The 25,903-nt window shown below is 48.6% G+C and overlaps 1 protein-coding gene across 1 annotated transcript; it reads left to right on the top strand.

The window, feature by feature from the left end:
- Positions 1-4,661: 4,661 nt before the first annotated feature.
- On the top strand, positions 4,662-25,533 carry GPI (glucose-6-phosphate isomerase). The gene is made up of 18 exons (XM_068161664.1): positions 4,662-4,847; positions 9,522-9,612; positions 10,557-10,625; positions 13,369-13,488; positions 14,081-14,164; positions 14,248-14,394; positions 16,015-16,086; positions 17,053-17,097; positions 17,872-17,925; positions 18,830-18,890; positions 20,458-20,501; positions 20,701-20,853; positions 21,248-21,377; positions 21,734-21,810; positions 23,028-23,156; positions 23,631-23,706; positions 23,789-23,855; positions 25,095-25,533. Exons 1-18 carry the CDS (start codon positions 4,729-4,731, stop codon positions 25,216-25,218), a joined length of 1,662 nt encoding a protein of 553 aa, XP_068017765.1. The 5' UTR covers positions 4,662-4,728; the 3' UTR covers positions 25,219-25,533.
- The last annotated feature ends 370 nt before the right edge of the window (positions 25,534-25,903 follow it).

The raw sequence follows: 25,903 nt of genomic DNA, 5'->3' as shown, positions 1-25,903 counted from the left end.
ATTAGCCACTTGGTTCCTTCTGATAAATTAATGATAGATATTATCTATTAAACATGCCACTTAACCTTTCTGGCATAAGTGCCTGAGGCAGTAGCATGGAGGCTCTTCACATTCATTTGGAAATACTCATTTCTGTGCAGCTGTCTCCAGAGTGGAATTTTCTCTTGTCTGTTCTATAAGTGGGTCATTGTGCAGCTGTTGGTAGCAGAGCCTGGCATTTGTAAAATGGGAAACCCACCAGGGTCCCACCATTGCTCACAAAATTGATCTCTATCCTTTCACTGCAATGCCCCAAAGGGGGTCATGGCTGTGAGACAGTGTTTGGCCTTTCTTGGCATGGGAATGTCTTTCAGACCGGTCTTTTGCACGAGCTGAAGCACCACCCTGTTCACACTACCTGTGTCCCATCAATGTAAGGGTTTGCCTTGGCTGTGCATAATCACTTCCATCTACACTGGAGCTGCCTGAGGGAAGTGGCAATGAGAGCTGTCAGCTGTGAAGAAACAGCTGTCTCAGCTGCTCAGCCTCCCAAGCCCAAATCCTCCTTCTCCCCTCTGCAATGAAATCAATTGGGCTTTTCAGTGCACACAAGGCCTTACTGTCCCTGTAGTGGTCAGCTGTTGCACAGCTTATGGAGAGACAAGCAACTCCTGGAACAGCTACAAACCTTATCCTGTGGGCTTTCAAGATTAGCATTACGACCTTGGCCTGGATGTCTCTCTTGTGTGTCATCAAATGTGCACAGTCTGGAACAGTTTGCACTCTGGAGCTCTGAGGTGTGTATACCCTGTATCCCAGGGAAAGGAAGGTGGCAGCCACCAAATGCTGGCACCAAAGGAGAAGGTCTAAGAAAAGAAAATACAAATGGCAGGTAATTTAGAACCTCTAAGGTTAATGCAATGGGAGAGAACATCTCAAACATCTCAGAATAAAGTGTTACAAAGGAATGTAGAAGCAACTTGCATTCTGTGCGCAGCGGGCACGTTGCTCACGGGTGACCAAAGCAGCGATTCAGAAAGAGCTGGTAGCCTGGCAGTGATGTTACAGCCACAGCTTATGTGGCCAGCAGGGCAAGGGAGGCCATTCTCCCCCTCTACTCTGCTGAGACCCCACCTGGAGTACTGCCTCCAGTCCTGGAGCCCCTATTACAAGAGGAGGTGCTGGAAGGTGTCCAGAGCAGGGCCAGGAGGATGATCAGAGGGCTGGAGCACCTCTCCTGTGAGGACAGACTGAAGGAGTTGGGGCTGTTCAGTCTGGAAAAGAGAAGGCTCAGAGGTGACCTCATTGTGGCCTTCCAGTATCTGAAGGGGGCTACAAGAAGGCTGGGGAGGGACTTCTCAGGATCTCAGGTAGTGATAGGACTAGGGGGAATGGAATGAAGCTGGAGGTGGGGAGATTCAGGCTGGAGGTGAGGAGGAAGTTCTTCCCCATGAGAGTGGTGAAGCCCTGGAATGGGTTGTCCAGGGAGGTGGTTGGGGCCCTGTCCCTGGAGGTGTTTAAGGCCAGGCTGGATGAGGCTCTGGCCAGCCTGATCTAGTGTGGGGTGTCCCTGCCCATGGCAGGGGGGTTGGAACTAGATGATCCTTGTGGTCCCTTCCAACCCTGACTGATTCTGTGATACTACTGTGAGCTGAAATTAATACCTTATTGATTACCTGGGACTTTACATTCTTGCACAGATACAACTGAGAAGAATGCCTGTGGATTTGTGACTCGAAGACCACAAAATCCTGCTGACTTTGGGTCTGGGTCAGATAACCTTGAAGGTCTTCAAAGTTTAATATCTGGAGAGAATTCAAACAGTGGAAGGGCTCTGGTAAAAATGATAAGAGAAAGGGAAAGAAAACTGAAGAGAGCTGTGCTGAAATTTGGGCTGAGATTCAAATTTCACATGAAAAGAACAATCACAGGATTCACAACTGCTCCGTGCTCAGAGCAGTAAGAAGCTGCAGAGCTATCCTGTGGTTCAGGGGTTTAGAAAGGAAATGGAAGAGTGAGGTGGCCAGAAAAGAGAACTGTAGTCATGAATGAGGATTTAGGAAAGGAATTGTCAAAAGACATTTTAGTAGGTCATGCAACAACAGGCAGCGAAGTCCTGAGGATGAAGAGAGCAACGCCTTGGACACCACCCAAGCTTCACAGTGAAAGGCAGGAGGAGGGAATTGTCAATCCTGAAATAACGAAAGCAGAAAAGCAGAAGCAAACTTGCAACATCATCACCACTTAAGCAAACAACAGGGGAGCTGGGAGGCCCTGCAGGAGAAGTGAGGGCAGGGCTGTACACATGGCAGGCTTCCAGCTTGAAGCTAGAGAATCAATAGAATAGGTGAATCAGTAGAAATAGGTGAAGGTGCTCTGAGAGCAGTGACTGATAGCAGCATAGAAACTCAGTGAAAATGTAGGCAGGGGATCCCTGGATTTGTTGGGAAGTGGTGAAGCCACTTCAATGAAATCCATTTGCCCTGATTTGAGGAGGATTTAGTGGCTGCCTACCAATTGCTGTCAGTCTCCCCATGGGTAAGAGGAGATATTTCTGAAACCAAAGAACCTCACAGCCAGGGTTACAGCATGGCTAAGAACAGGGGCCTAGGATTATTGAGGTGCTGGAGTGGGTACAGAGAAGGACAATGAAGCTGGTGAGGGCTTTGGAGAGCAGGTCTGGTGAGGAGAGGCTGATGGAGCCGGGGGTGTTTAGCCTGGAAAAGAGGAAGCTGAGCAGAGAACTTACAGCTTTCTCTACAGCTCCCTCAAAGGAGATTGGTGTTAGCCTCTTCTCCCAATTAATTAATGACAGGACAAGAGGTAGTGGCCTCAAGCTACACCAGAGTGCTTTAGGGTGGAGATCAGGAAAATGTCTTTGCTGCAAGAGTGGTTAGGCATTGGAACAGGCTGCCCAGGGAGCTGGTAGAGTCACCATCCCTGGAGGTGTTAAAAAATTGAGTAGATAGGGCACTCTGGGACAGGGTCTAGTGGTCCTGGAGGTGTTGGGTAGAAGGTTGGACCTCATAATCGTAGAGATCTTTTCCAACCTTAATGATTCTATGCTTCTGTGACTGATGGTGTTATCCTAAGGGCCTTGAAAAGGAAGGCAAATGTGTAAAGCTTACATGGCAGTCTGAATGATGACCTAAGTAGCTTCCTAAAGGTTTGATGGGCACTTGTGTGCTTCCTTGTGGAATCAACTCCACAGTCCCACTGATACTTCTCTTTTCATTTTCCTTCCTTACATAAAAGTGTATGCAGGAAACCACATGCACTGATGGATGTCAAGCAGATTCAGGCAGCTTGAGCAAAGCAGCCATGCCTTGAGGAAACTGCCCAAACCTGTGGCTGGCAGGGATAAGAGTAACAAAAAATGAAATCAAGTGACTAAGATTTCTGTTGCTGAAGGAAAAGGCTTTGGCCTGTTAAACACTTAAGTCTGAAAAAGCAAACCTTAGAAACAAGCAGGGGTGAGGACAGGAAGGACCTTTTTTAGGCAGTGTATTCTTGCTGGTATCATTAAGGATCAATCAAGAATCTTGCCTGGTTGTTTTGCAGCAAGGAAAAGGTGTGGATTCTACTGCTCTAGAACTGGGCTGATTGTAGTGATCTCAGTCAAGTTCCTACTCCGTGACTCTGGTTTGGGCCCAGATCCAGAAAGGGGCTTAGGGGCTTAAAGCATAACTTCAGTGGGATCTACTCTCCTAAGCCGGGGAGTGCAACCTCTGGAATTTGACATACACCTTCACACACCCATGGTTGAACAACATGCTCCTGTATGTCCAGAACAGCTTTTTCCCCCCTGCAGAATGATGCAGCTGCCCTGGCCTGCCTGCCCCGGCCTGCCCGCCCTGGCCTGCCTTCAGAGTGAGCTGCCACCGCCCCGGAGCGGGCCTGGCAGCGCCAGCCCCCGTGGCAGCTCAGGCGGGTAAGCTCCTTATGTAACAGCCAGGGGAAGACGAGGTCCGCAGCGCACAGCAGAGCGGCCGGCGTGTGGCACAGGGGCCCGCTGAAGCAGCGGGCAGGCGATGCTGGCAGAAAGGCTGGGCACCCCTTGGCTGGGTTTGGAGGTCTAGCAGGATAGTGGCAATGCCAGGCTGGGGTTCTGAGCCGTTTCTCTACACCGAGTCCCAGCGTAAGCACCGCCTCACCGCCTCCCTGCCCCGGGCAGGTCAGGCCGCAGGGAATAACCCCGAGGCGAGGCTCGATTTTCCACTGGCTCAGTCCCCGTGCACCTACACGGGGCAGCGGCCCCGACACGGCTGCGGCGGCTGCCCGCGGGCGGCTGGCGAGGCAAGGGGCGGCTGGTGGGGCAAGGGGCGGCTGGCGAGGCAAGGGCCGCCTGGCGCGGCTGCCCCGTGCCGGGGAACAGCCCTCCCGCAGCACAGCCTTCGCAGCCAGGATGCGCTGCACAGCCCCGGCGGTGGGGCAGGGCGCCCCGCGCTGTCAACGCAGCGGATGCCAACGCGGACGGGCAGCACCCTCCCCTCACCGCACCGGCCCGGGCCACTGCCGCCATCGCCAGGCGCCTGCCCGCTCCTGCCGCCCGCTCCTGCCGCCCGCCGGCACCGCAGCCAGGGAATCCCCCCGCCCGGCGGGGCGGCCCACGGAGGGGAGGGGGCGGGGGCGGGGCCGGCGGCGGGAGGCCCTGCTCGCCGCTATAAAGGCGGAGGCGGCGGCGGCGCGGCTCGCCGTGCTCGTCTGTGTGTGCCGTAGCGTCCGTCGCAGCCCGCCCTGGCCGCTAACATGGCGCTCTCCAGCGACCCCCACTTCAAGAAGCTGCTAGAGTGGCACAAGGCCAACTCCTCCAAGCTGGTCCTGCGGCAGCTGTTCGAGGCCGACAAGGATCGCTTCAAGAAGTTCAGGTGAGGCTGGGCGGCCCCTGCCCGCCTTCCCCCGCGGCGGAGCGGCGCCGCAGCCTCCCTGCTCTCCGCGGGCTGCCGCCCTGCCGGGCACTTACGTGTGCGGGGCCCCGGGACGTGCGGGGCTGCCCGGCTCCCTCCGGCCCTCCCTTCCTCGGGTGGGCGCTGCCGGAGCGCCGGGCCCTCGCCGCGGGCGGGAGGGATGCGCCGGGGCCGCGGTGGGGGCCGCTGTTTCCGCGCCCTCCTCCTCCCTGCTGCCCGCACGGCCTCGGGAAGGGAGCGGCCCCGCGGCGCTGGGGGCAGGCACCGCCGGCCCGCGGGGGGGCCGAGGCAGGTCGGCTGCCGCTGGCTGCAGCCGTGCTGGCTGGAGCCGTGCCGGCTGGTCGGAGGCCGTGGCGGGCCGGGCACATGCGCCCGGGGCCTGGAGCGCGCTGCAGGGAGCTTGGCGGTGGCTGCCGGGAGGGCAGTCGGCGGCAGCCCCCGGGAGGCGGCCCTGCGCGCCTGTCCTTGACTCATCCTTGCAGCAGGGTACGTGCCGCGAAGCACAGCGCCGGGCTGCGGCTCGCACAGCGGCATTGTGGGTCCTCCGTCCGCAGCCTCACACCCGGCTGCTTAGTCATGATAAGCTCGGCGATAAAATCGTCAGCAGCCGGCCATCCTTCTGCCCCTGCCAGTCCCAGTGCGGCGGTGCCTGCCCCTGCCCGGGGGGAGTAGGGGGTGTGAGCAGCTTCAGCCCTCCCTTGCCTCTTGCTGGTCACGGTACAGAAAATGCATTGCATCACGGTTTGCTAGAGGAGCAAGGAGGTAGAAGCGGTGGGGTAACGGTCAGCGGTTTCATGCTGTGAAGTGAGACTCACTTTCTGTACACTGAGGACTGCTGAGAAGCTGTGCGTGCTTGCACTGTTAAACCGTGCCAGCAATCTCAAAAGTCACTGCTCTGTCGGTGCATCCGTGACTTGAGTTTGGGAGTGAGCCTCAGTAGCACAGATAGGGTGAGCCTCTGTTTTCTGCTGCTAAGACCTGTTGCGTGTGTCAAGCTTTCCATTAATATTCAAGGTAAAATGACTTCTTTTTTCTTTGGAGCTCATTAAATACTGTTTAAATCGTGATTGAACACCACATGGAAGTCCTGCACACCAGTGTATGAGAATTAAAACGTCACTTCTGCAGCATTGGCTTCACCTGACTCTTCTACCATTTTTTTCCCTGCTGTTGAAGAACTTAGTCTAATACAAATTTGCTAGCTACTCAAGGAGAGCTAGTTCTGCTTGCAAGCTTTCCTATCTCCAGTATATCCCAAGAGACTCAGTTTGGTAGCATCCTTGGAACAATGAAAAACTGAAGCAAACTAGCTAAGTAAATCAGATGATCTACTCAAGAGGGTTCTGATGTGGTTCTTTCCTGAATGACTGAAGCAAGTATTCTTTATTAGGGAGTTGCTTTAATATTATCCAAACCACTGTAACCATAAAATATGCTCTCTCAGTCTCCAATAGTCTGTATTTAATTGCTCTTGTGAATGTGTAATGGCCTTTTAGTACCACACTCTGCACAGTTACCCAAGGAGAAGATATTTGACAGCTTGTTTCAGGCACACACACTCATCTCTGACACGTTTTCTTCATGCTGAAAGTAGTTAGTCTGTCTCCTGAAATGTCTTCACCAGATTTCCCTTTTTTCAGGGCTGTCTGTTTCAGGTACCTGCCCAGTGTAAAGTCATGTTGCAGGGAACAGTGGAAGGTTGTAAGCTGACTTATTAATCCTTTTCATTGTTTCAGTCTTGTTTCCTGAGAACCAAACACATTCTAGACTTGCCAGAAGAACTTTCTTACAGCAAAATAATTGCAGGACTGATAGACTGAGTTTGCCAGAGCTGCTTGTGGACCTGATTGCCACTTGGAGCTGTACCAGTAGGTCCATATTAGCTAATACTTGTTGAAAGCTTAGGTAGTCTGGAGTTTTGGCCACACAGTCCTCTCTACAGTGTGCATCTCTCTCCTCATTTGACACTAACATGTATGGCTGCATTTCAGTTCTGCTAGTTATGACCATAAATTGTTTGAGACTGTTTTCCTTGAGAAGGACAGGAGAAAACCGAGACCTGGTGCCTCCTGAGACTGGTTCTGCAGAAACTTCAGACTGGTGTGAGGAATCTGAACATTTGATTTCTAAGCACAAGTATCTATTTGGGAGAACCTTACACTGGCTGATTGTGTCTTACAGAATGTAGATAGAAAAACCTTTCTCCTTTTGGTTCCCATAGAATTTGTACATCCTGTTCTCCTGATGGGAAGTGTGGTCACATCTGCAGGGTACACCTTCTTTGCCACCCAAATGGAAGATCTAGTAGGAACAATGGGTCTTGACAGCATGGGTTGCTCACTAGAGAAGCTTTGAAGGGTTTAGATCTGATGATGCAGATGGCAAAGCTCAGCAGGTAGTAGATGCTGGAATGCTGCTTCAGGAACTCTTGATGCAAATAGCTGGTGCAAGATAGAGAGCACTGGTGGTGTACTCCTGCTAGGTGGCTTGTCCATTATGAGGGATTAGAAAGAGCCTCCAGTCTAAATGGTAACTACACCAGCAGGTGTAATAATACATTATGGGGTTGCAGGCAGATGTAGTTTGTGCTTGGGTGGGAGCTAAAATCCTTCTGAGATGCTGCAGGTGGCCTTCTGATGGAGGGCTGCATCACTGCTGTGTGGCTGTGGTTTACGTGACAGGGCTCTTGTTCCACCTGGGGTGTGCTGCCACTGACTGCTGCAATGCAGCAGAGTGCAACTGAGCTGCAAAGCTCTAGGCTCCTGCCTGAATAGAGGGTGGGTCTCTTGGTGAAGGCTTTCAGCTGGGATTGCATTGCACGCTGTGTGTTCCACCTGATATGGAGGAAGTTAGATCTGGTGGCCATTGGCTTGCTTTTTTGGCATGAGATGCCTTAGGATGCAGCTTTCTGCAGCTTCTTCAGATGAGCAGTCATTAGATTCTAGCTAGAATTTCATGGGGCACTCTCTTCTAGGTCTGGAGAGGCTGTTTGGTTTTTTAATCCTGTGAGGACAATAACAGTGACTTGTAGAAGCAAGCCCATATGTCAGGTAAACATAGAAAATACTGCAAGGGTTTCATCTTCATGGATTGGAGCACTGGGGAAGACCTTTCAGTGTGAAGCTGTGGCTGGGGTTTTAAGAGTGGTACTTCTCTCAGGTGAAAAAGTGTTAGTATTAATTGCCTGTTAGTATTAAGGGCCTTATTTTATTACTTGTAAGATGTGCTCAGATCTGAGCCCCCTCTGTAAGTTGCATCAGATTTCAAATAGACTTGGAGAGTTTGTCCTTGTCTCAGTAGTGAGTTGGGCAGATGAGGGAGCAGTCCTGCCCTTGTTTTATGAGCCATGTGCCAGGTATCCTTGTGCTGGATGCTCAGGGTTTCAGGATTACTGTTTGCAGCCCACTTGAAGAGAATGGTGATTAGTTAATAGCATTGATGCTGGTTTCCCTCACTTGCCTACAGAAGAAATGGCCTTCTGAGATTGTGCTTGAAGACCTCCTTTCCTTACTTACTGTGTTTTGAGACCAGAAAGAGGATGTTGCTCTGACTTCTCGAGTTAATGAAGCCCCCCAAGTGTCTAGGTCTTGCTAATTACTGCAGGCTCAGCCCCATCCTTTGCAGAACCATGTCTGCTGTCACAGATCCCTGTGGAACAGCAGCTGTGCCATGGTTAGGCCCTGTGAAGCCCCTGGCCTATGTGGTCACTAAAATCACAGTTCATAGTTCTGTGCTCAAGTGCTGGGAAAGAAAAAGCAGGGGAGGTGCTGAACAATGTGGAGGCTCTAGATGCATGCAACTTCCTGTGGCTTGTGTGTGGAACACGAGTGAGAGCAAGACACAATGAGCCTTCTGTGCTGTCTTAGAAGCCTGTTGGACTGCTCACAGAACTCTTGGTTCTTCAGGTTAGAGTGAATGTGTGTCTTTGGCTGGAAATGAGAGCTGGGAATGAACTGTGCTGGGGGCACTTAGAGGGGCTGTAGACCTTCTCACAGAGATACAAGTGCACTCGCTTGATTTCAGTGGGACTACTCCTGTGTTTCATCTCAGAAGTAAACCTAAAGTGCTGCTGTTTTAAGTGCTAGGCTGTGACTTGGGAGACTTCCCCTTGGGTCAGTGAGGACAGTGTGACTATCCCATGCAGGTGTGGGGCTTACTGTTCTGCCTGGGAGCTGAGAGAATGCTTTAGTTTGTGAAGCTGCATAGCTTTTTTTATCAGGCTTGTTTACACCTCCATATAAAAGTGACACTCCTTGGTGGAAGGACCTCTGCTGAAAGATGAATTTTTGAGCAGCAAAAGCATATGGTAAGGAAAAAGCTTATAGCTCCAGAATGCTAGTGGCTCAGTGAAAGCAGATGGATTGTCCAGCTGCACATGAAATGTGCTTTTGGTTTGGACTTTCCCAAGTAGAAAGTGGACATTGTCATTTAGCTTGTTGAAAACCTTGGCCTTCAATTAAAACAACACCCTAGTGAGTCACTGTATGAAACCTGTGGGGCAAACTGATCCCTCAGGCCATCTTTAACAGCACAATTAGAATTCCAATTATTTTGTAGGCTGTAAGGAGTTATCATGGTCTTGTTTAAAACAGTCACTCAGGAATGTGCAATTAAACAACCTGCTTGTTTTGACAGCTTGACTCTGACCAGTGATCATGGGGATCTCTTACTGGATTATTCAAAGAACCTTATTACAGAAGATGTGATGAAAATGCTGATGGAACTGGTAATTCTTTCCAATGCTGAAGTAATAAACCAAATAGGCTTTCAAAGTAGTTAACCTTTACCTGCAACTGATCATTCTAGCATTGTTTATATCCCCTTAGCTCTGAATTGGAGAGACCACCCAAAGTAAAAGGCATCTGTTGACAAATCTTGGCACTGTTCAAGGCCTCCCCTTGTCCTTTAGTCCCCAAGGTACAAGGCCATCACTGCTCAATGTGCAGCTTTTTCTTGTGCCCACTGGGTAGCAGATCAGCTGATGTAATGGGACATGGTCTAGTGGTCAGGGAGGTGTTGGGAAGAAGGTTGGAACTGATGAGCTTGGAGGTCTTTTCCAACTTCAGTGATTCTGTGGCACTGTTACTGAAGTCTACTGTAAAACACTAGAGATCATAGGAAGTTGTAAGAGGTGGTCACATCCCCTGTATGTGCAAGTGAAACAGCCTTTCATGTCAGGCACTCACTCTGAGACTGGCTTGCAGTTAAACTCTTAAAGGAAGGAGCTTGTGTCATTAACTTGTGCAGATATTTTCAACCCTTCATAAGTATTGGTTCAGCCCAAGGCTTGAACCAGATAAGGCACAGGCTTTTGAAGGGGGAAGAACCAACAAAAGCAGCCATAGCAAAATTCTCTTTGCTGCTTTTCACTTAAATATAAATCCAAGCTGGTACAAAGGATTGCTAGTAAGTCCTTCAGCAGTATGATGAGATGAAACCCAGTGGGTTAAGATGGATCTTGATCTCTGAACACAAGTTACTGTGTAAGTGCTGAGGGAAATAAAGCAGTGGGGGTGGTTTTCCACTTTTGCTCTAAAAGCTATTTAGTCTTTTAATAAGTGATTTTTGTTTCACTGTGGTGAATGTTCGCACTCTGATGCAGCTAGGACCCTTGTAGTGCTTGTTGCCTTCCTGCTATTTTTAAGGGGACTCTATTTTTACCTTTCTCAGGCCAAGTCAAGAGGTGTGGAAGCTGCCAGAGAGCGAATGTTCAGTGGAGAGAAGATCAACTTCACTGAGGTAAGGCTATTTCTGTCCATGGCTCTTGCCTTTCAGTACAGGCACAGCTGAGAGGATGTTCATGCATCAGTGTAAGAAGCCTTGGAAAGACTTGCTCTGATTGCCCCTTCAGTTGTGTAGTGGCTGTGATGCCTGCTGCACTGCTTGCATGAGAGCTTTGTGCAGCTCTGACAAAGACAGAAGAAAATGTCTGCATAAAGCCATTGCATCTCTTCAGCACACAGCTTCAACTTGCTCAGAGATTTTGGTGTTACATTTTGGGGGGTCAGAGCTTGCAAAAGCATGTGGCAGTGTATTGCACTCCGGGTATCCTTGGCCTGCTTTTGCCTGGTGTCAGTGTGCACAAAGCTTAGCAAACTGCCCGCAGAGTTTTAGGGAGAGTTGTGCAAGATGTTGTGCTTTGGGTTGTGGATGCAGCTGATCTGTGGATACATTTAACAGCAGAGACTGAAAACAATCTCGGGAAATAAGCCATTTCAGTAAGAGGATGAATATCTCCTTGTTTTTGTAGCCCTAAAGGTGGCAATCCTGCTTACATTTCCACTAAAAGCTACGGAAAACCATTTGTACCTCTGTGAAATTCAACCAAGATGAAAAATGGACACTCCCCAGCAGAGTGTGATGTATCCATCTGCCTTAAATATTAAAGGCTACTTAGTGTGTTTGAGGTAGATTCACAGCAATCAGTATTTGCTTTGGTTATTGAGCGAGTTCGCTGTTGCACAAGCTGCTTAAAATAACTCAGCAGGTGGACATTGTATTGTTTGTGCTACATGCTTGCAAAACTGCCCAGGCAGAGAGAGAGCTTCACTGCAGGAATGGTTCCACTGCTCTCTGTTGATGCCTTCAATTCACAGATGTGTTCTAGCCAATGAAAAAAGAAGCAGAAGAGTGAAAAGTGTGGAACCTCTCCTTGGAGGCTTGTTTTCTCCAGTACTGCCTCTCACATAAATTATTAGCTAGCCATCTCTGAGTGTGCATTATGGAGTTACTCCTCACTGTCTCCATGGCAGCAGAAGTAGCAGCTGAAGGTCTCCCAGAGGGATGCAGTTTTCCCAGAAAGCCTTTGAACACAATATTCAGCTGCAAGGTGTCTGGCTTCTGCTGCTAGCTCTCTGTTTTGTTACTGTCTTGATATGGCAACTTGATGTAGCAATTCCCTGCCTGGTGTGCCTAGAAGTGCCTTCTGTTAGCAGTGTTCCTCATTTGCAGACAGAAGATGACTTGGAATTAGATTTGGGTTTGACTTTTTCTGTTTGTATAGAATATCAGATCAAGTTGGCTTGGCTCTGGAGTATCAGTGTGGGCCATGTGACATTGTCACCAGACCTTAAACAGGATGCTGTCAGACAGCACAGCTGAATAAACCTAAAGCAGTAAGGCACAAGGGAGCTGCTTAATGGCAAGAAGTGACTTGTCCACTACTCTTGGTCTGATTTTGAACATATTTTTTAGCTGTTGATGTTAATTATTTGAGACTTGTTGGTATTTGGCTCTGCAGGCATTGGCTGCCTGGTGCCTGCTCACACGGAGCTTTTGTGGTGCACCCAGGTGTGTCATAGCCAGGTGTTTGTCCCAGATGAGTTAAAACCTGCAGCTTGATGTGGCACACAGACAGCACAGCACAAGGGAGCTCCTATCTGCCCACACTCTTCACAGCTCACCCAATACTTGGCAAATGCTTCTGTTCACCAGTAGGCTTCAGGTCACATATGACTGCTTCTCTTCACCCAGACAAAGCTTCCCCCAAGCAAGAAGCAGTTACTGAATACCATTCCATGGCTGAGGGGGGCAAAAACACTTGCCTGTGTTCACCTCAGGTTGAAGTGGGTGCACTGTCATAGTTAGCAGCTGAAGGAGCTGTATCCTCTTCCAAGTCAGTAACCACAAACTCAATGATTCCTTAATTAGCATTTGGTATTTAACTCCTGACTTGGCAGTTGAGATTCTGTGGTGTCTTTGTCTGACAGTGCCTCTCATTGTAGCCAGGGACAGTGAGGTGGAGCAGCCTCATCTTTTAATTTGTTCCTTAGTATTGACTAACTCCTTCATTCCAGATTAAAGGCATTAAGCTCCTAAGTGGGCAAATTGCAGGCCAGGTTCCAGTGCTCTGTGTGGTGGATAACTGGAGAATGAATATAACGTGGTGCACACTAACAGATGTGATTATTTTCCTCATAACACAACTGCAGCCTACATATCTGCTGTGCAGGTACCCAGGGAATGTTCAGCTGGGGGCAGTGGCTGGGATAATGTGGCTGTTGCATTCCCTTTGTCAGATGCATATTTGTCTCTTCCTATATGAAGTGGGCTGCTCAGGAGAACTGAGAAAATGCCAGAGAGAATAACTTCATCTGCTTGTTATAATTGATTATCAATACTGCCACTGAAACCACTTGATCCCTGTGTGCCTAAAGCATGCCAGGATAACTGAGACCACTGAGAGCTGAATGCTGCTGAAGCCTGGGTATCAGGCAGTAAACACTCTTGAAGGCATTTGGGGTTCCCAAAGTAAACCAGTGAGCTGTGTGTTCACTTTGCACATCGATGTGCTCTGCCTCTGCACTGAGCCTGGCGAGTGGGGGCTGACTGCAATAGCTGGTGAGGTCTCTGCATGCACACACAAACTGCCTGCTGCAGCTAATGGAAAGGATTTTTAAGTCTTGAAGATTGTACAACCTGGATGGAGGCCCCCAGGTATGGTTTGGAAATAGCTTCACCCCTTTTCTCCCTTCTCTTTCAGAACCGAGCTGTGCTCCACATTGCCCTGAGGAACCGGTCCAACACACCCATCCTGGTGGATGGGAAGGATGTTGTGCCAGAAGTGAACAAAGTCTTGGACAAGATGAAGCACTTCTGCCAGGTATGAAGTGCCACCATACCTTGTTTGTCATGTATGTGTTCTATAGCCAGCCAGGTTCCAACGTGGAGCTGTAGGCTGGATCACAGGAATCGCTGTGCCCTTGTTTGAGGTTCAGGATAGCTCTGGCTTGAGCATGGAGTTGGAGCTGGGTTCAGTATGATTCCCTTCTCCCTCTCTCTCTTTCCAGCTGGGTTCTTCCTTAATGAGCTCTCCAGATCTTGCTATTTAGCAGTCATTTTGCATTTTGTTCAGGTATTTGCTACAAATAGTTCAATGCCCAGGATTTTCATTTGTAGCTTGGTTTCTCCTGCCTGTGCCAACACTAAATACTGTGTTGCTCCACAGAGGCAAAAAGAGAGTATTGTCTTGCAGTGTGTTTTGAATGTATGCATGAGACTTCCAACACTTAAGGAGCTGTCATCTTAGACACAAATGTCTGGCCAAGAAGGTAGCATTGAGTGCAGACTTGGAAGTATAGAAACTTGACAGTTGCCTTTGGAGACTCTACAGCAATAGCTGAAGGCACAGCCTGTTTGCAGTCCTGGTGCAAAATACTCACTGCAGTACTTGTGTGGGTTGGTTTTGGCCACAGAGAGTCCGTGGTGGTGAATGGAAAGGCTACACTGGGAAGACAATCACTGATGTGGTCAACATTGGGATTGGAGGCTCTGACTTGGTAAGCTCCTCACTTCCACACATCTTCCATGGCTTTGTGTGTGTGCTTGCAACAGAGAAAATCTAACTGCTGCTTCTGTCCAGGGCCCTCTGATGGTAACTGAAGCCCTGAAACCATACTCCAAGGGAGGCCCTCGTGTCTGGTTTGTGTCCAACATTGATGGCACTCACATAGCCAAAACCCTGGCTGAGCTTAAACCAGACACTACACTCTTCATCATTGCATCAAAGGTATGTCTGATACAGGCACTGGGGTGTGACTGGAAAGGATGCAGTCAGAGCAGAGGTCTGCTCACAGGAAGATCTGGGTCAGGGACTTCTGCTGTAGTCTGCTCCTGAATTGGCCTGTTGTGATTCATCTAAACCTGCAGTACAGGCTTGCACTGACTTCTGGATCCCTGAAGTATTTCAATAGCAAGTGCTGGGAATAACCTAAAGACACAGGAGTGATTTCCTGCTGTCTGCAGTGCATTTCTCAGCACAAGTCCAAGCTTTGTTCACAGAGGTTTGTTTTGCTGCCCTTCTCTGTGGGTGGAATGTAGGAGCCTGTGTAGGTAGTGCCTGGAAATTCAAGATCTTGTCTCATTCCTTAAAGGTACTTTGGGCCCTTCATCATGGGTACTTGTTGAGAGTAATCTGGGTTCAGATGAAGTGTGTGTGGCTTAGGAATCTTCCTTCTGGTTTAGGGTAGTAACAAAACATCTTCACCTAAAGAACTCAGGTGCTGAGTTCCTTGAGGACTGTAGCAACTAAGCTTCACCCAGAGGCAAGGAGTCTGCTGGTGCTGGACACTTATTTCTGAGCACAGACTGAAGTCTTGGCCTTGCTAGTAGCTTCCTCTGTAAAGGCAATGGCTAGCTGCCATCTTCCTCTGAGGAATGCTTCTGTCTCAGAGGAAGACCAAGTTCACAGTTCTGTAATTGGGATCACCATTTGTGAAGCACAGTAGAACCTTTCTCCTGTTGAAACCAAGCTGCCACAAATGACCATGGGTAACACTGCCTGTCCTCTCTGGTGGTGCTCATTATCTTGGGGGTGCTGCAGCTGAGCAACAGCTTGTGAAGTCTCCTGAACTCCATAAAGGAATACTAATGGTCACATGGAATGATTGAGTCCAAGAAGCATGGTTCAAAGGGTTAGACTGCCACACTGAAAGAGTCACACTTCCACTTCTGTTGGCCAGCCTGCAGTTAGATAATTGAATGTATTTGAAAGAGGGTGAATGGCATTTTTGCTGTTCTCCACAGCAGGCCTGTGTTTCATAATGAAATGCTTCTGGAGATGGATGAGAGTAGGTTGAGTCTAGTGTTCACCCTTAAAGCTAGATTTTGATGGTTGAGTAAATCAGAATGGTTGTAGATGCTTGCAAAGCTGCATGACTGAACTTGTGTGCACACTTCATGAAGCAGGAAAAGGTTTTCCTCTAATCAGCAAAACAAAAGTATGGCAAGAATCTTGCCAGAAAGGAGTGTTCCTACAGGAAAAAGTAGGGATTGAATAAGAGCTTGGTTTGATGCTCAATTAGTTGTTGTTGGTTTTAAGTTGAATGATCAAAGTTCCTATCTAGTGGAAGAGGGAAGCAGAAAAGTTTAGTCTCAAGATTTTGCATCACAACTTGGAGACAAGGTAGGAAGTAGGGAATCACTGCTCCAGTTCCAGGTCTGTGCTACTTTAAAGAGATGAATCCATCCACACTGGTCTCCCCTGGCTGGGTAACCTTGCTGTTTTGCTGAAGTCTGTTGGGAACATCTTGCATGGCTGCAGTGATGGAAGGTGTGATGTGTTAGCAGGCTGAACTCATTTCTGTTCTAAGGAGAGTGCTTTGCATCCTTCTTCTTTTCCCACATGCAGACTTTCACCACCCAAGAAACCATCACCAATGCAGAAACTGCCAAAGAGTGGTTCCTACATGCTGCCAAAGATGTAAGTCTTGGTTGAGGTTATGTAACAGTGCAACAGCTTTTGGTTGGAGTTTTCCCTGGTCACCCTGTGTGCTTTGGAGCAGAGCCAAGAGCTGCCCAGCCATAAGCTCTGCAGCTCAGCACTCCAGTGCTTCATGAATAGTGGCAGGCTGTTATTTCTGACCAGGGTGTTGAAACTAACAGTTTTCATTGTACATAGTTGTCATACATTGTTGCCCCAAATCCTGCCTCTTACATAAGAGAGCAGCGTTTGCCTTAGGGCTGGCAAATCACCTGGAGCCAGTGGGCTAGAGACCCAAGAGCATTCTGTGGCATTACCTGCCAGTTCTTGGCAAACCTTTAAAAGCTAGAAATGAAGCATGGTTGAAGTCCTACACTGACATTACTGTGGCAGATGGCTGGCTGTGGATTTGGCTCATTCCCTCCTATTTCCAACCTTTAAAAGAAAATGACCTGAGCAGGTACTATCTGCTTTCAAAATGGGCTTTAACTGCTTCCACTCCTAGTAGCTGTACTTGGTTTGAAAGATGGGCTTTGAAATTCCTCCTGCTGTTGCAGACAGCTCAGCTGTGTTCCCCAGAACACTTGCTGAAAGACCAAAGTCTCAACTGGAGCTGGCTTGATCTTCTGACTCTGGCCAGAAGGGTAGTGCCTGTACAGCAAGCTCTTATCTGCTCCACAGTGGCAGGAGTGATGTCCCATGCTGATAGCATGCTCCCCAGGAAGCAGGGTGCTGCTGCTGCGAGCAGTGGCTGCTCAGAGGGCTTCCTGGGAAGCAGCATCAGAATGTTCTCTTCAGGCATGCTGCCAAATCCCATGCAGAGTAAGATGGTTTCAGGTTGATTACACAAGTACCTGAGGAGAGTCCCCAGTCCTGTGGTTACATGTGAGAGGCAGCAGATCAGCTTCATGAGCAGAAACCAGAGCAGTCAGCATTCTGAATGTAACAATCTGTTTTTCTCTGCAGCCTTCAGCGGTGGCCAAGCATTTTGTTGCCTTGTCTACCAATGCTGTAAGTACAGCAAGCCTTACTGATTTTTTCCCCTGTACCTTTAAGATGGGCTTCATTGGAAAGCCCAGTGAGGAAGTCTGCATTTTAAGGCATGATCATTTCAACACCAATGCACAGGCTTCCTCTTGAAGCATTCTTTTCCTCCAGAAGATAACTGAGACACTCTTCTGGAATGCCAGGGTTGGAGCTGCATTATAGCTGTGTGGCTCTTCTGTTAGAGCTTTAAAGCTGCAGTCAGGGTTCCTACTTGAAATTACTATCCTGTTAACGAGCACTACCTGTAACTGCTTAAGTGTCTGTGAATGCAGTTGTGGAAACAAAACTCTTCCAGACTGCCAAGTGCTGAAGTGAGCCAGGAAGCCTCTGTGAATAATCTGTAGCACAATGGGCATAGTGCACCCTGCTGATGTGTTTTGTGTCCAAGTATGAAACAAAGAGCAATAGCAATGAGGGAAAGACTCTACAGTAGTCAAGAGACTGTCAGGCACTGTGGTGTGATGTTCCTGTTTTCCATGCTGGCTCTGCTCAATGGAAGCTCAGTCCAGCTCCTAACTGTTGCCACTTGGATTGGTGAGGAAGTGACACTCATTGATTTAAGACTCCTGAGTAGTGATAGTGATTGGAAATGAAGGTGTGCTCTGTTGTGTTAAGGAAGATGTGCCTGGGGAATTGTGTTCACTGGGCACATGACTTGTGGGGTTCATTAGCTAGACAAAGCTCTCTAAGGATGTTTGGTTTACTTCTGGTGTTCTTTGTTTTGTCTTTTAATTCCAGCCTAAAGTGAAGGACTTTGGAATTGACCCAGAGAACATGTTTGAGTTCTGGGATGTAAGTAAATGTCTGATTTCATGTGGTGGGTGTTAACTATTGGAATAATCTGACTTGCTGAGAAAATGCTAACTAGAGGTCAGGAAACTGCCCAAACACCTACAACAGAGTTATTGTTCTCTGTGCTGGAACATCTGAAGACTCAAAGGCATCTTGAGGCCATATCAGGCAAGTAAAGCAACCTTGTTGCCCCTTGGCCATTCCATTAAAATCCTGCAGTCAGCCCTGAAGAGGAGCCTCCTGTGTTCTTGGCTATCTAATCAGCTGTTGGGTAACAGGAGACAGGAGTCCTAACTGATTCCTCTGTGTCTGTGGTTATTATAAGCTGTGACATTTGACTGGTGGGGTCTCCTGTGTGTAGGGTAGGCCTGTAAAGGTCAGACTTCAGAAACAGCCTGATTTGGTATTTGGTGGCAGATGCAGATTTCAAGCATGCTGCCAGTAGTCTTGGCCCTTCACCACAGCTTGGTTTTTCTCCTTGACCATGTGCCTAACAAACTAGGTTCTAAAGCTGCTGTCAGAAATCCCCTAGAGCATTCCCTTCTCCTGGGTAGTGCCATAACCTTGCTGAGGCATGCTTCACCTATAGAGGACTGATGTTAGGCAAGCAGTTAATACAAGCTGCAAGCTTAGTGTTTGGAAGTGACCTGGGCTCACCAAGGGTTCTGCTTCAACAGATGTTGCCTGAATCAGACAAGGAGGAGGACTTTAAATTGGCAAAAAATGCAGGCTTAATGTGTCACCAGGTTACTGCAAGCTGTGGGTTCCCTTCACCATACCCTGTGATGTGTAGTGAATTATCAGCAGAGAGAATGCTGGTGTTGCTGTAGATAGTGCTGTTACTTCCTGATAGTTTGAGCTGGCAAGCCCTGCCCTTGTCCTGAAGCAGTCTCTCTTGTTGCAGTGGGTGGGTGGCCGCTACTCCCTGTGGTCTGCCATCGGTCTCTCCATCGCCCTGCACATCGGTAGGTATCCCTGGGACGTGGCAAGGCCAAGCACGAGCCCCTTGGCTTCAGCAGGGTGGCTGTGGCATGCATTGACAGCAGCCCATTGTGGGTCAGATTCAGGGCAGATGGTACTTTGAGTGGCCAGAGCAGTCTGTGAAGCAGCAGATGTTGAGGGATTTTACTACTGGAAATGGAGTTCTGGAAGGCACCCAGGCTGGGGTATGAATAGCCAAGTGCATCTCTTTAGTCACTTGCACAGCCAAAAGCTCCATCTCAGGGTTGAAAACCAGGCCTTGCAACTGGCTGTCCTGAACTGAGGCATTGAGTTTGAGTCTGTACACACTTAAACATCTAAATCCTGTCTCCAGCTCTGCACTATCTCCTCCTCCCATTGCTTCCTGTTCTCCCCATTCATGTGCTTCTAGGCTGTAGGGAATGCTGCTTCTCTCTGCAGTTTGTTGTGGAGCAGACTGTGGCAGTTCAGCCCACCACAGACTCTTGAAACTGATCCCCACCTACTCCTTGTATTGTTAGGGACTAGCACTGGCACTCCTGATGCAGATCTCAAAGGCAGGTGGAGAGTGCACATGTAATGTGGAAGAGCTCCAAGAATGGCTGTTTGTGGGTGAGCAGGCTGCTGAGCAGCCTTGCATTTGTTCCCTCAGCACTTCTCAGACATTTAAAGCCTGAAACCATCATGTCATTCACTTTTCTGAAAACCCAAACCAACCTAGAATTCCCTTAGGCTGAGGTTAGAGCAACAACAATGGTTTTGGTGGGTTTGGAATGGTCTGAATAGGAGTTGTCATGTGTAGAAAAACCTGTGTGGAGAGCAGAATAAGCTTCAGACACTCACTGTTTTGTCTGCAATGAGCAGTTCATCTCTGCTGGCAGACAGATTTGGTGCTGACACACAGGTCTGGCTGCACTTCTTGCTCTGGCCTCCTCCAGCTCCCAAAGCTGGCTGCTTGACCACCGGCAGAGCTGCTGCACTTGCTGCTAAATGCTCCATCTCCATTTTTTCCATACAAGAATCAGGCTTTCTAGCCCTTCAGGAAAGGATAGTGGTAGCTGAACTACTTGTTAGTGAAAATTAATGATAATTTAAGTAACCTAATTATAGAGCAAATGAAAATCAGGTGAACTAAGAGAACAGGGAAGGGTGGGTGGAACTTCTCTGTGAGAAGACCTTATTCCAGCTGGTGTTCCTCAGACCAAATCCTTGCTGTGCTGCCCTGGTCTTCAGGGGCTTTTCTCCTACTGGCTGTGAAGTGACTAAGTGTTCAATGTAGCCTTTACTACAAAGCCTGGGTTAATGCCTCTGTTTTCCTTCTAGTTGCTCATTCTACCTGGATGAGCAAAGGTTTTTGATGTATGTTTCATTGCTGGGCCTGCTCTGAAGTCCAGGCTTCAATCACACCTGGGTGATGGGAAGCAAATGTCAGGCTAAGCTGAAGTGCAAATTCAAACACATGTAAGAGTTGGGAGCCTGCTGCATACAAAGTCTCAACTGTTTTACAGTTGTCTCTGCAAGAGGAATCCAGTTTGAGTTGCAGTAGTAAATGCAAACTGTTTCCATTGCTAGGTTTTGACAACTTTGAGAACCTGCTTGCAGGAGCCCACTGGATGGTGAGTGCCCGCTGCAGACTTGCTGCTCTTGAGCCTTGTTAGGTAACTGAAGGCAAGTTGGTTGTAAAGCTCTGTCCCATGCTTCAGTGCCTCTAAGGCCTGTGCTTAGGAAACTCTCCCTGGTGCAAAACAATGAAAGCAGCTGAAGAGTTGGGGGTGGCAGCCGCTTTACCAGGCCTAACTGTCCCTTGTGCCCTAGGATAACCACTTCCGCACTGCCCCTCTGGAGAAGAACTTGCCTGTGCTGCTGGCCATGCTGGGGGTGTGGTACATCAACTGCTATGGCTGTGAGACCCATGCCCTCCTGCCCTACGACCAGTACATGCACCGCTTCGCTGCCTACTTCCAGCAGGTGAGGCCCAGGGGTGGGCTTGCCAACAGCAGGTGTGCAGAGATGCTGCTCCCCTGGCTCCAAAACAGGAGTCTGTTACTAGGTTAAAATCCATAGTGCTCAGGGCTGTCCCCCAAAGCAGTGGACTTGGCTCTGGTAGGGTAATGGCTTGACTCAATGATCTGAAGCAGTTCTGTGTAACCAAGGCCCCAGAGAGATTGGTACCAAGATGAGCCTCAGCTTTTGGCCCAGTTGATTGATCTTTTCCCCAGACCTCCTGTACCTTCATAAATTAAGCAGCTGTACCCCTGATGCTTTGGAAATGCTTGTGAATGAGAGCACTGATTACAGTTGAAGTACTGATGCTGTACTGTGTGGTTCTGCAAGAAAGGTGCTGATGCATCCCTCCTCCTAGGGTGATATGGAGTCTAATGGCAAGTACATTACCAAGAAAGGCTCTCGTGTGGACTACAGCACTGGCCCTATCGTGTGGGGAGAGCCTGGCACCAATGGGCAGCATGCTTTTTACCAGCTCATTCATCAAGGTAAACTCAAACTGTTCTTTAATACCTTGCTTGGGAATTAAGTTCTGAGTGGCTAAAAAGCTGCAAGAGTCTACAGAGCTGACACCCTTTAGAGATTGGATTCTCAAGCAGCACATCGCTGTGGTGCTCTTAGTGAGTGGCTTTTGCAGGCTGCAAGGTGATTTCAGCTCTGTGATAGAGACAACTAAAGTTGAAGCTACTGAAGTGTATTGTCACCTCCCCCTGCTGTGAATAAGAGAAAGCAGTTTTTAAAGTTGAAGTGGCTGAGGCTGCCAATAGCTCTGCAATGGGATGAGAGTGAAGGATTCTCCTGGGGCTTTGCTGCTGCAGGGTTATTGAGGTGGCTTTTCTTGCAGGAACTCGCATGATTCCCTGTGACTTCATGATCCCAGTCCAGACCCAACACCCAGTCAGAAATGGCTTGCATCACAAGGTAATAAATTCTTGCTCAGGGCACTCCTCTGGCAGCTTATTCAGTACTGCAGTACATGGTATTTCCAGGTGTTCCTGTACTGCTGTACACACAGCCTGGGAGGGCATTCACTGCAGCTTGGAAAAGATCTGAATTGTCATGGCAGACTGCATGTAACAAGTCACACAGTGGGATTTGTGCTCTTGGAGAACCTGCAGCCACAGCTCCTCAGGCAGAGGTGGTGTGGCTGGAAAGAGTTGAGCAATTAAGGAATTGGAGAGAAGATCCCTTGTAGGAGTTGTAAGGAGCAAATTATTACAGCTGATTGCTCAGAGATGCTGTTGCAGGCCTCAGTCTAGGACAAAATGCAGTGAGTGTTGCTGGCACAGTAAGGGTGAGAGCCTTCTACACATAGATACTGCTTTTAACCACTACAGTTTTTGTCCAGTTCAATGCATCACCTAACTGAGGATTTTCAGTCTCACCACTTTTAAGTTCATGGATGGAAACATGTCCAGGCCTGCTACTCAGTGCATGTATTAGAGGAGCCCTATTTCCTCACTGCATTCCAATCTTGTCATGATTTCAGATTACATTTAAATTGCATAGCTGTAACACTTTGTCAAGTAGCTCCCAAGTACAGGTCAAAGTTTGAGAGCATGACTTGGCAAAAGGAGAGGAGAGGTTTCATTTGCCTGTAGGTATTGTAAGAGTTTCTTTTCAGTGTAAAGGGTAGGGCAAAAGTCCTCATGAATTTGCAAGCTAACATGAGGCAGGGAATGGGAAGCTAAAGTCTGTATTGGTAGGGTTTGGCATGTGGTATGCTGTGGGGATTTCCCTCCATGCAGAGGAAGTACAGCTTGCTTGGTTACCTGTGACTAATCTTTGCACCTAGCTTTCCATGCATGTGGATAACAGTGCAAACTACCCTGGGTGGAAAGGGGTGTGTGAAATCCTGGTTCCTTTGTTCTCCCTAGGAGGTTTGCTGTCAGCTCCAGCACAGGCAGGACTCTGCCCAGCAGTCCTGGTTCTTTGCATATATGCACTATGAAAGTAGTCATCAAGCCTCCTGGCAGTGGCAGGCATTGTGCAGCTAAATCTGCTGTCCATTTTGCTGCCAATAGTGTTCAAAACAAGAGCTGCAGCTCTAGGTCATGGTCTAGATTCAAGTGCTGGCTATTGCTATTCCAGGTAAGACGACAGCAGCTTGAGTTGATGGTTTTATTTCTACCTGCTAGATCCTCTTGGCCAACTTCCTTGCTCAGACCGAGGCCTTGATGAAAGGAAAGACTGCTGACGAGGCTCGTAAGGAACTTCAGGCGGCAGGACTGAGTGGAGACGCTCTGGAGAAGCTGCTTCCCCACAAGGTAACCGGAGTGTGGCTCTCGGAGCTCTCCCCGGGCGCTGCGGAGGGGCGGGCGGTGCCGCGCTGCTGCTGGGGGAGTTGGGTGGTGACACAGTGCCCCCCGGTGGCGGTTCGATGCTACAGCAGCACTGGCCATGGCGCTTGCGTTGCCGTTGAGCCTTGCCGGGTCTGGTGGAGCAGTCTGTGAATGGCACCCGTGCCAAGGCACACTGGTCTGAAGCCTTTTGAGGCATTCAGTGAAGGTGAGCTCACTTCACTGCCCCGGGAGTATTGCCTTCTAGCACTTCCTGTAGCCCCCAGCAGCCAGTAACGGTGCTTGGAGGCAGCACCTTGCCATTGTTTGCAGGGAAACATGAATGTTGTGCAGTCTTACAGCTGAGGTGGTTGGCCTCTAAAGCTTTCAGGATTTTCTATTTACTGCTAATACAAACAGCCCAGTGTGGACTGCTGGATAACTTAACTCTTGTGTTGAAAGGTCTTTGAGGGAAATCGACCAACCAACTCCATCGTGTTTACAAAACTCAACCCATTCACCCTGGGAGCCATCATTGGTAAGCAAATGGATCTGTGAGCTGTGAAAGCTCCTTAGAACTTTCTGATGAAGTTTAATGATCAACCTTTTTCTGCTTATAGCCATGTATGAGCACAAGATATTCGTACAAGGAGTTATCTGGGATATCAACAGTTATGACCAGTGGGGGTAAGTGTCCTTCATCTGTTCCTCTTTACTGCAGTATTCCTTTATCTGCCATGGCTTAGAAAAAACAAGGAAAAATGTGTTAGAGCAAGTGATTATAGAATAGTTGTCATAAGGACAGGTTTTCTGGGGGTAAGTCCCCACACATCCTTGTTCTGCCATGCATGGTGACTTTAGCTAAGGGAGATTGTTTAGGTTGATTTAAAATACAGTGAGTGCAAGGGAGGGGAAAAGTAATGAGTACAGCAGCTGAGCAGGCTGAGCACGTGCTCAGGTAGAGAAAAGAAACATTCAGTTGGCAGGTTGGCATTTCTAAGCCAAGGGCTGTGACCACCTCTTAATTCTCCTGTACTGAAGATTGTGGGCAGCTGTCTTCATGTACAGACCTGTCCAGTGCAGGCTGCACCTGTGACAAGGTTCATGACAGCTGCATATGGAGGGGAGCAGCTTTGAGAAGTCTGTTGCTGTTGCTTTTTAAAATGGAAGACTTCTTCAGGAGCTGATCAGACTCTTAAATCTGTAGTATCAGCAGCTGTGCAGCACAGTGTGTGCAGACTTGTGCAGGAGAAAGGGAAGGTTTGTTTCAGCTGAAACCTGCCTGTGCTGAGGGGTTATTTGGAAGAGCAAGTCTGCTCTCCAGGCTTAGAACAGCAGTTTACAGTGAGCTGTCTCCTGAAAGGCTGCAGGATAGGTTTTAGTATAATGGAGAGCCATCTTACTGCAGTGAGTTGAAGCAAAACATTGTAGTGGAAACTGAAAATGGAAGACTGTCTTGTGAGTGTTGATGTGCACTATGAACTCTGAAATCAAGAGTGAGACAGGAGTAAGTACAGCTTCTGCTGCAGCACATCCATCTAAAACGGCATCCAGAGCTACCTTTGGTGTGTGGGGATGGTGTAGAATCAGCCTAGCTTCTTGCAGCTGGGCTCTGGTGCCTGTAACCCCTGGAGTGCTGATGGGGAAGAGACTCTGCCTAACTCTTAAAACAAAACTTTCTGTAGACATCTTGTAACTTGAGAGCTGTCTGTTCAGCCAAGCAGCTGGGAGAACTCCAGCTGTTCAGGAGTGGCACTGAGCTGAGAGAAGTTACCTTTGTCAGCAGTTTGTGAAGGGAAGAGCATTCACTGCCATGTTCACTGTTGAGTTACTTTTTGTCACACCTAGTTTTGATAGCTCCTAGTAAATTCTGTAAGTTCTCAGCACTAATGTGTTTCTCTTCTTCCCCTGCTTTTACAAATGCAGAGTTGAGCTTGGAAAACAGCTTGCCAAGAAAATTGAGCCTGAACTGGAGTCAGATGCTCCAGTGACATCTCACGACAGCTCCACGAACGGGCTCATCAGCTTCATCAAAAAGCACAGGGCCTGAGCCCACAGACCTGGAGGACGTCGACAATCTGACCACCAAATACTCAAATCTCTTGTAGTTGTGCTTTGTTTTTGTTTAGCCACCTCTAATGAAAGCAGCACTTTACAGATGTAGCTTCCCCACTTGTTGCAGTTCATCTTGTTGCTTCAAGTGTTACAAATGAGAACTAGCTTTGTGAACCCAGAGGCTGTAGAGTTGCTTTATTTTTGTGGCTGTTAATCTGTAAAGTGCAGTTTGCCAGTTCCTGCCCCTTGACTTCCTTGAGGGTGAGCACCTACTGATAGTAGAAAATAAAAGGTATGATGGATGAGTAAACCTTCTTCACTCTGTATCTTTCGAGTATGAGCCCAGTAACGTCTGCCTCGCCCCTGTGCAAGGTCCTCTGAAGCCAAGTAAACTCCCTTCTCTTTGGACTGGTTCTGCTGGGAGCTGCCATGTGTTCAGTCTGCCACTGTAGATGTGGATTGCAGAATTTGCTGCATTTGGGCAAGGTGCTCTTGTAAAAAGGGAAGCTTAGCACTCTTGGACAGATCTTTTGAGTGCTCCTAAGCTCTGGAGGCCCTGTGTGAGCGGCTTTCCAAAAGGGAAGAAGGTTCCTGGAGTTACAGTGATGTCTTAAACTCCTGAAAACTGTCTGTGAAATTAAGAAGCAAAAGCTTGGGATCACTTCCTGTGTTTTTGGTGT

Source organism: Melanerpes formicivorus, unplaced genomic scaffold (genome assembly GCF_026170545.1).
Source record: "Melanerpes formicivorus ecotype bairdi unplaced genomic scaffold, bMelFor1.0.p_v2 SCAF_59, whole genome shotgun sequence".
Taxonomy (NCBI): domain Eukaryota; kingdom Metazoa; phylum Chordata; class Aves; order Piciformes; family Picidae; genus Melanerpes; species Melanerpes formicivorus.
The sequence above is the reverse complement of the archived record's forward strand: the minus strand, read 5'-3'. Positions and strand labels throughout refer to the sequence as shown.

Excerpts from the sequence above, each read along its gene's own strand:
- GPI (XM_068161664.1), top strand. The coding sequence starts at position 4,729 with ATGGCGCTCTCCAGCGACCCCCACTTCAAGAAGCTGCTAGAGTGGCAC. Across the intron at positions 10,626-13,368 it reads AGAAGATCAACTTCACTGAG|AACCGAGCTGTGCTCCACAT; the intron begins GTAAGGCTATTT and ends CTTCTCTTTCAG. Across the intron at positions 14,395-16,014 it reads TCTTCATCATTGCATCAAAG|ACTTTCACCACCCAAGAAAC; the intron begins GTATGTCTGATA and ends TCCCACATGCAG.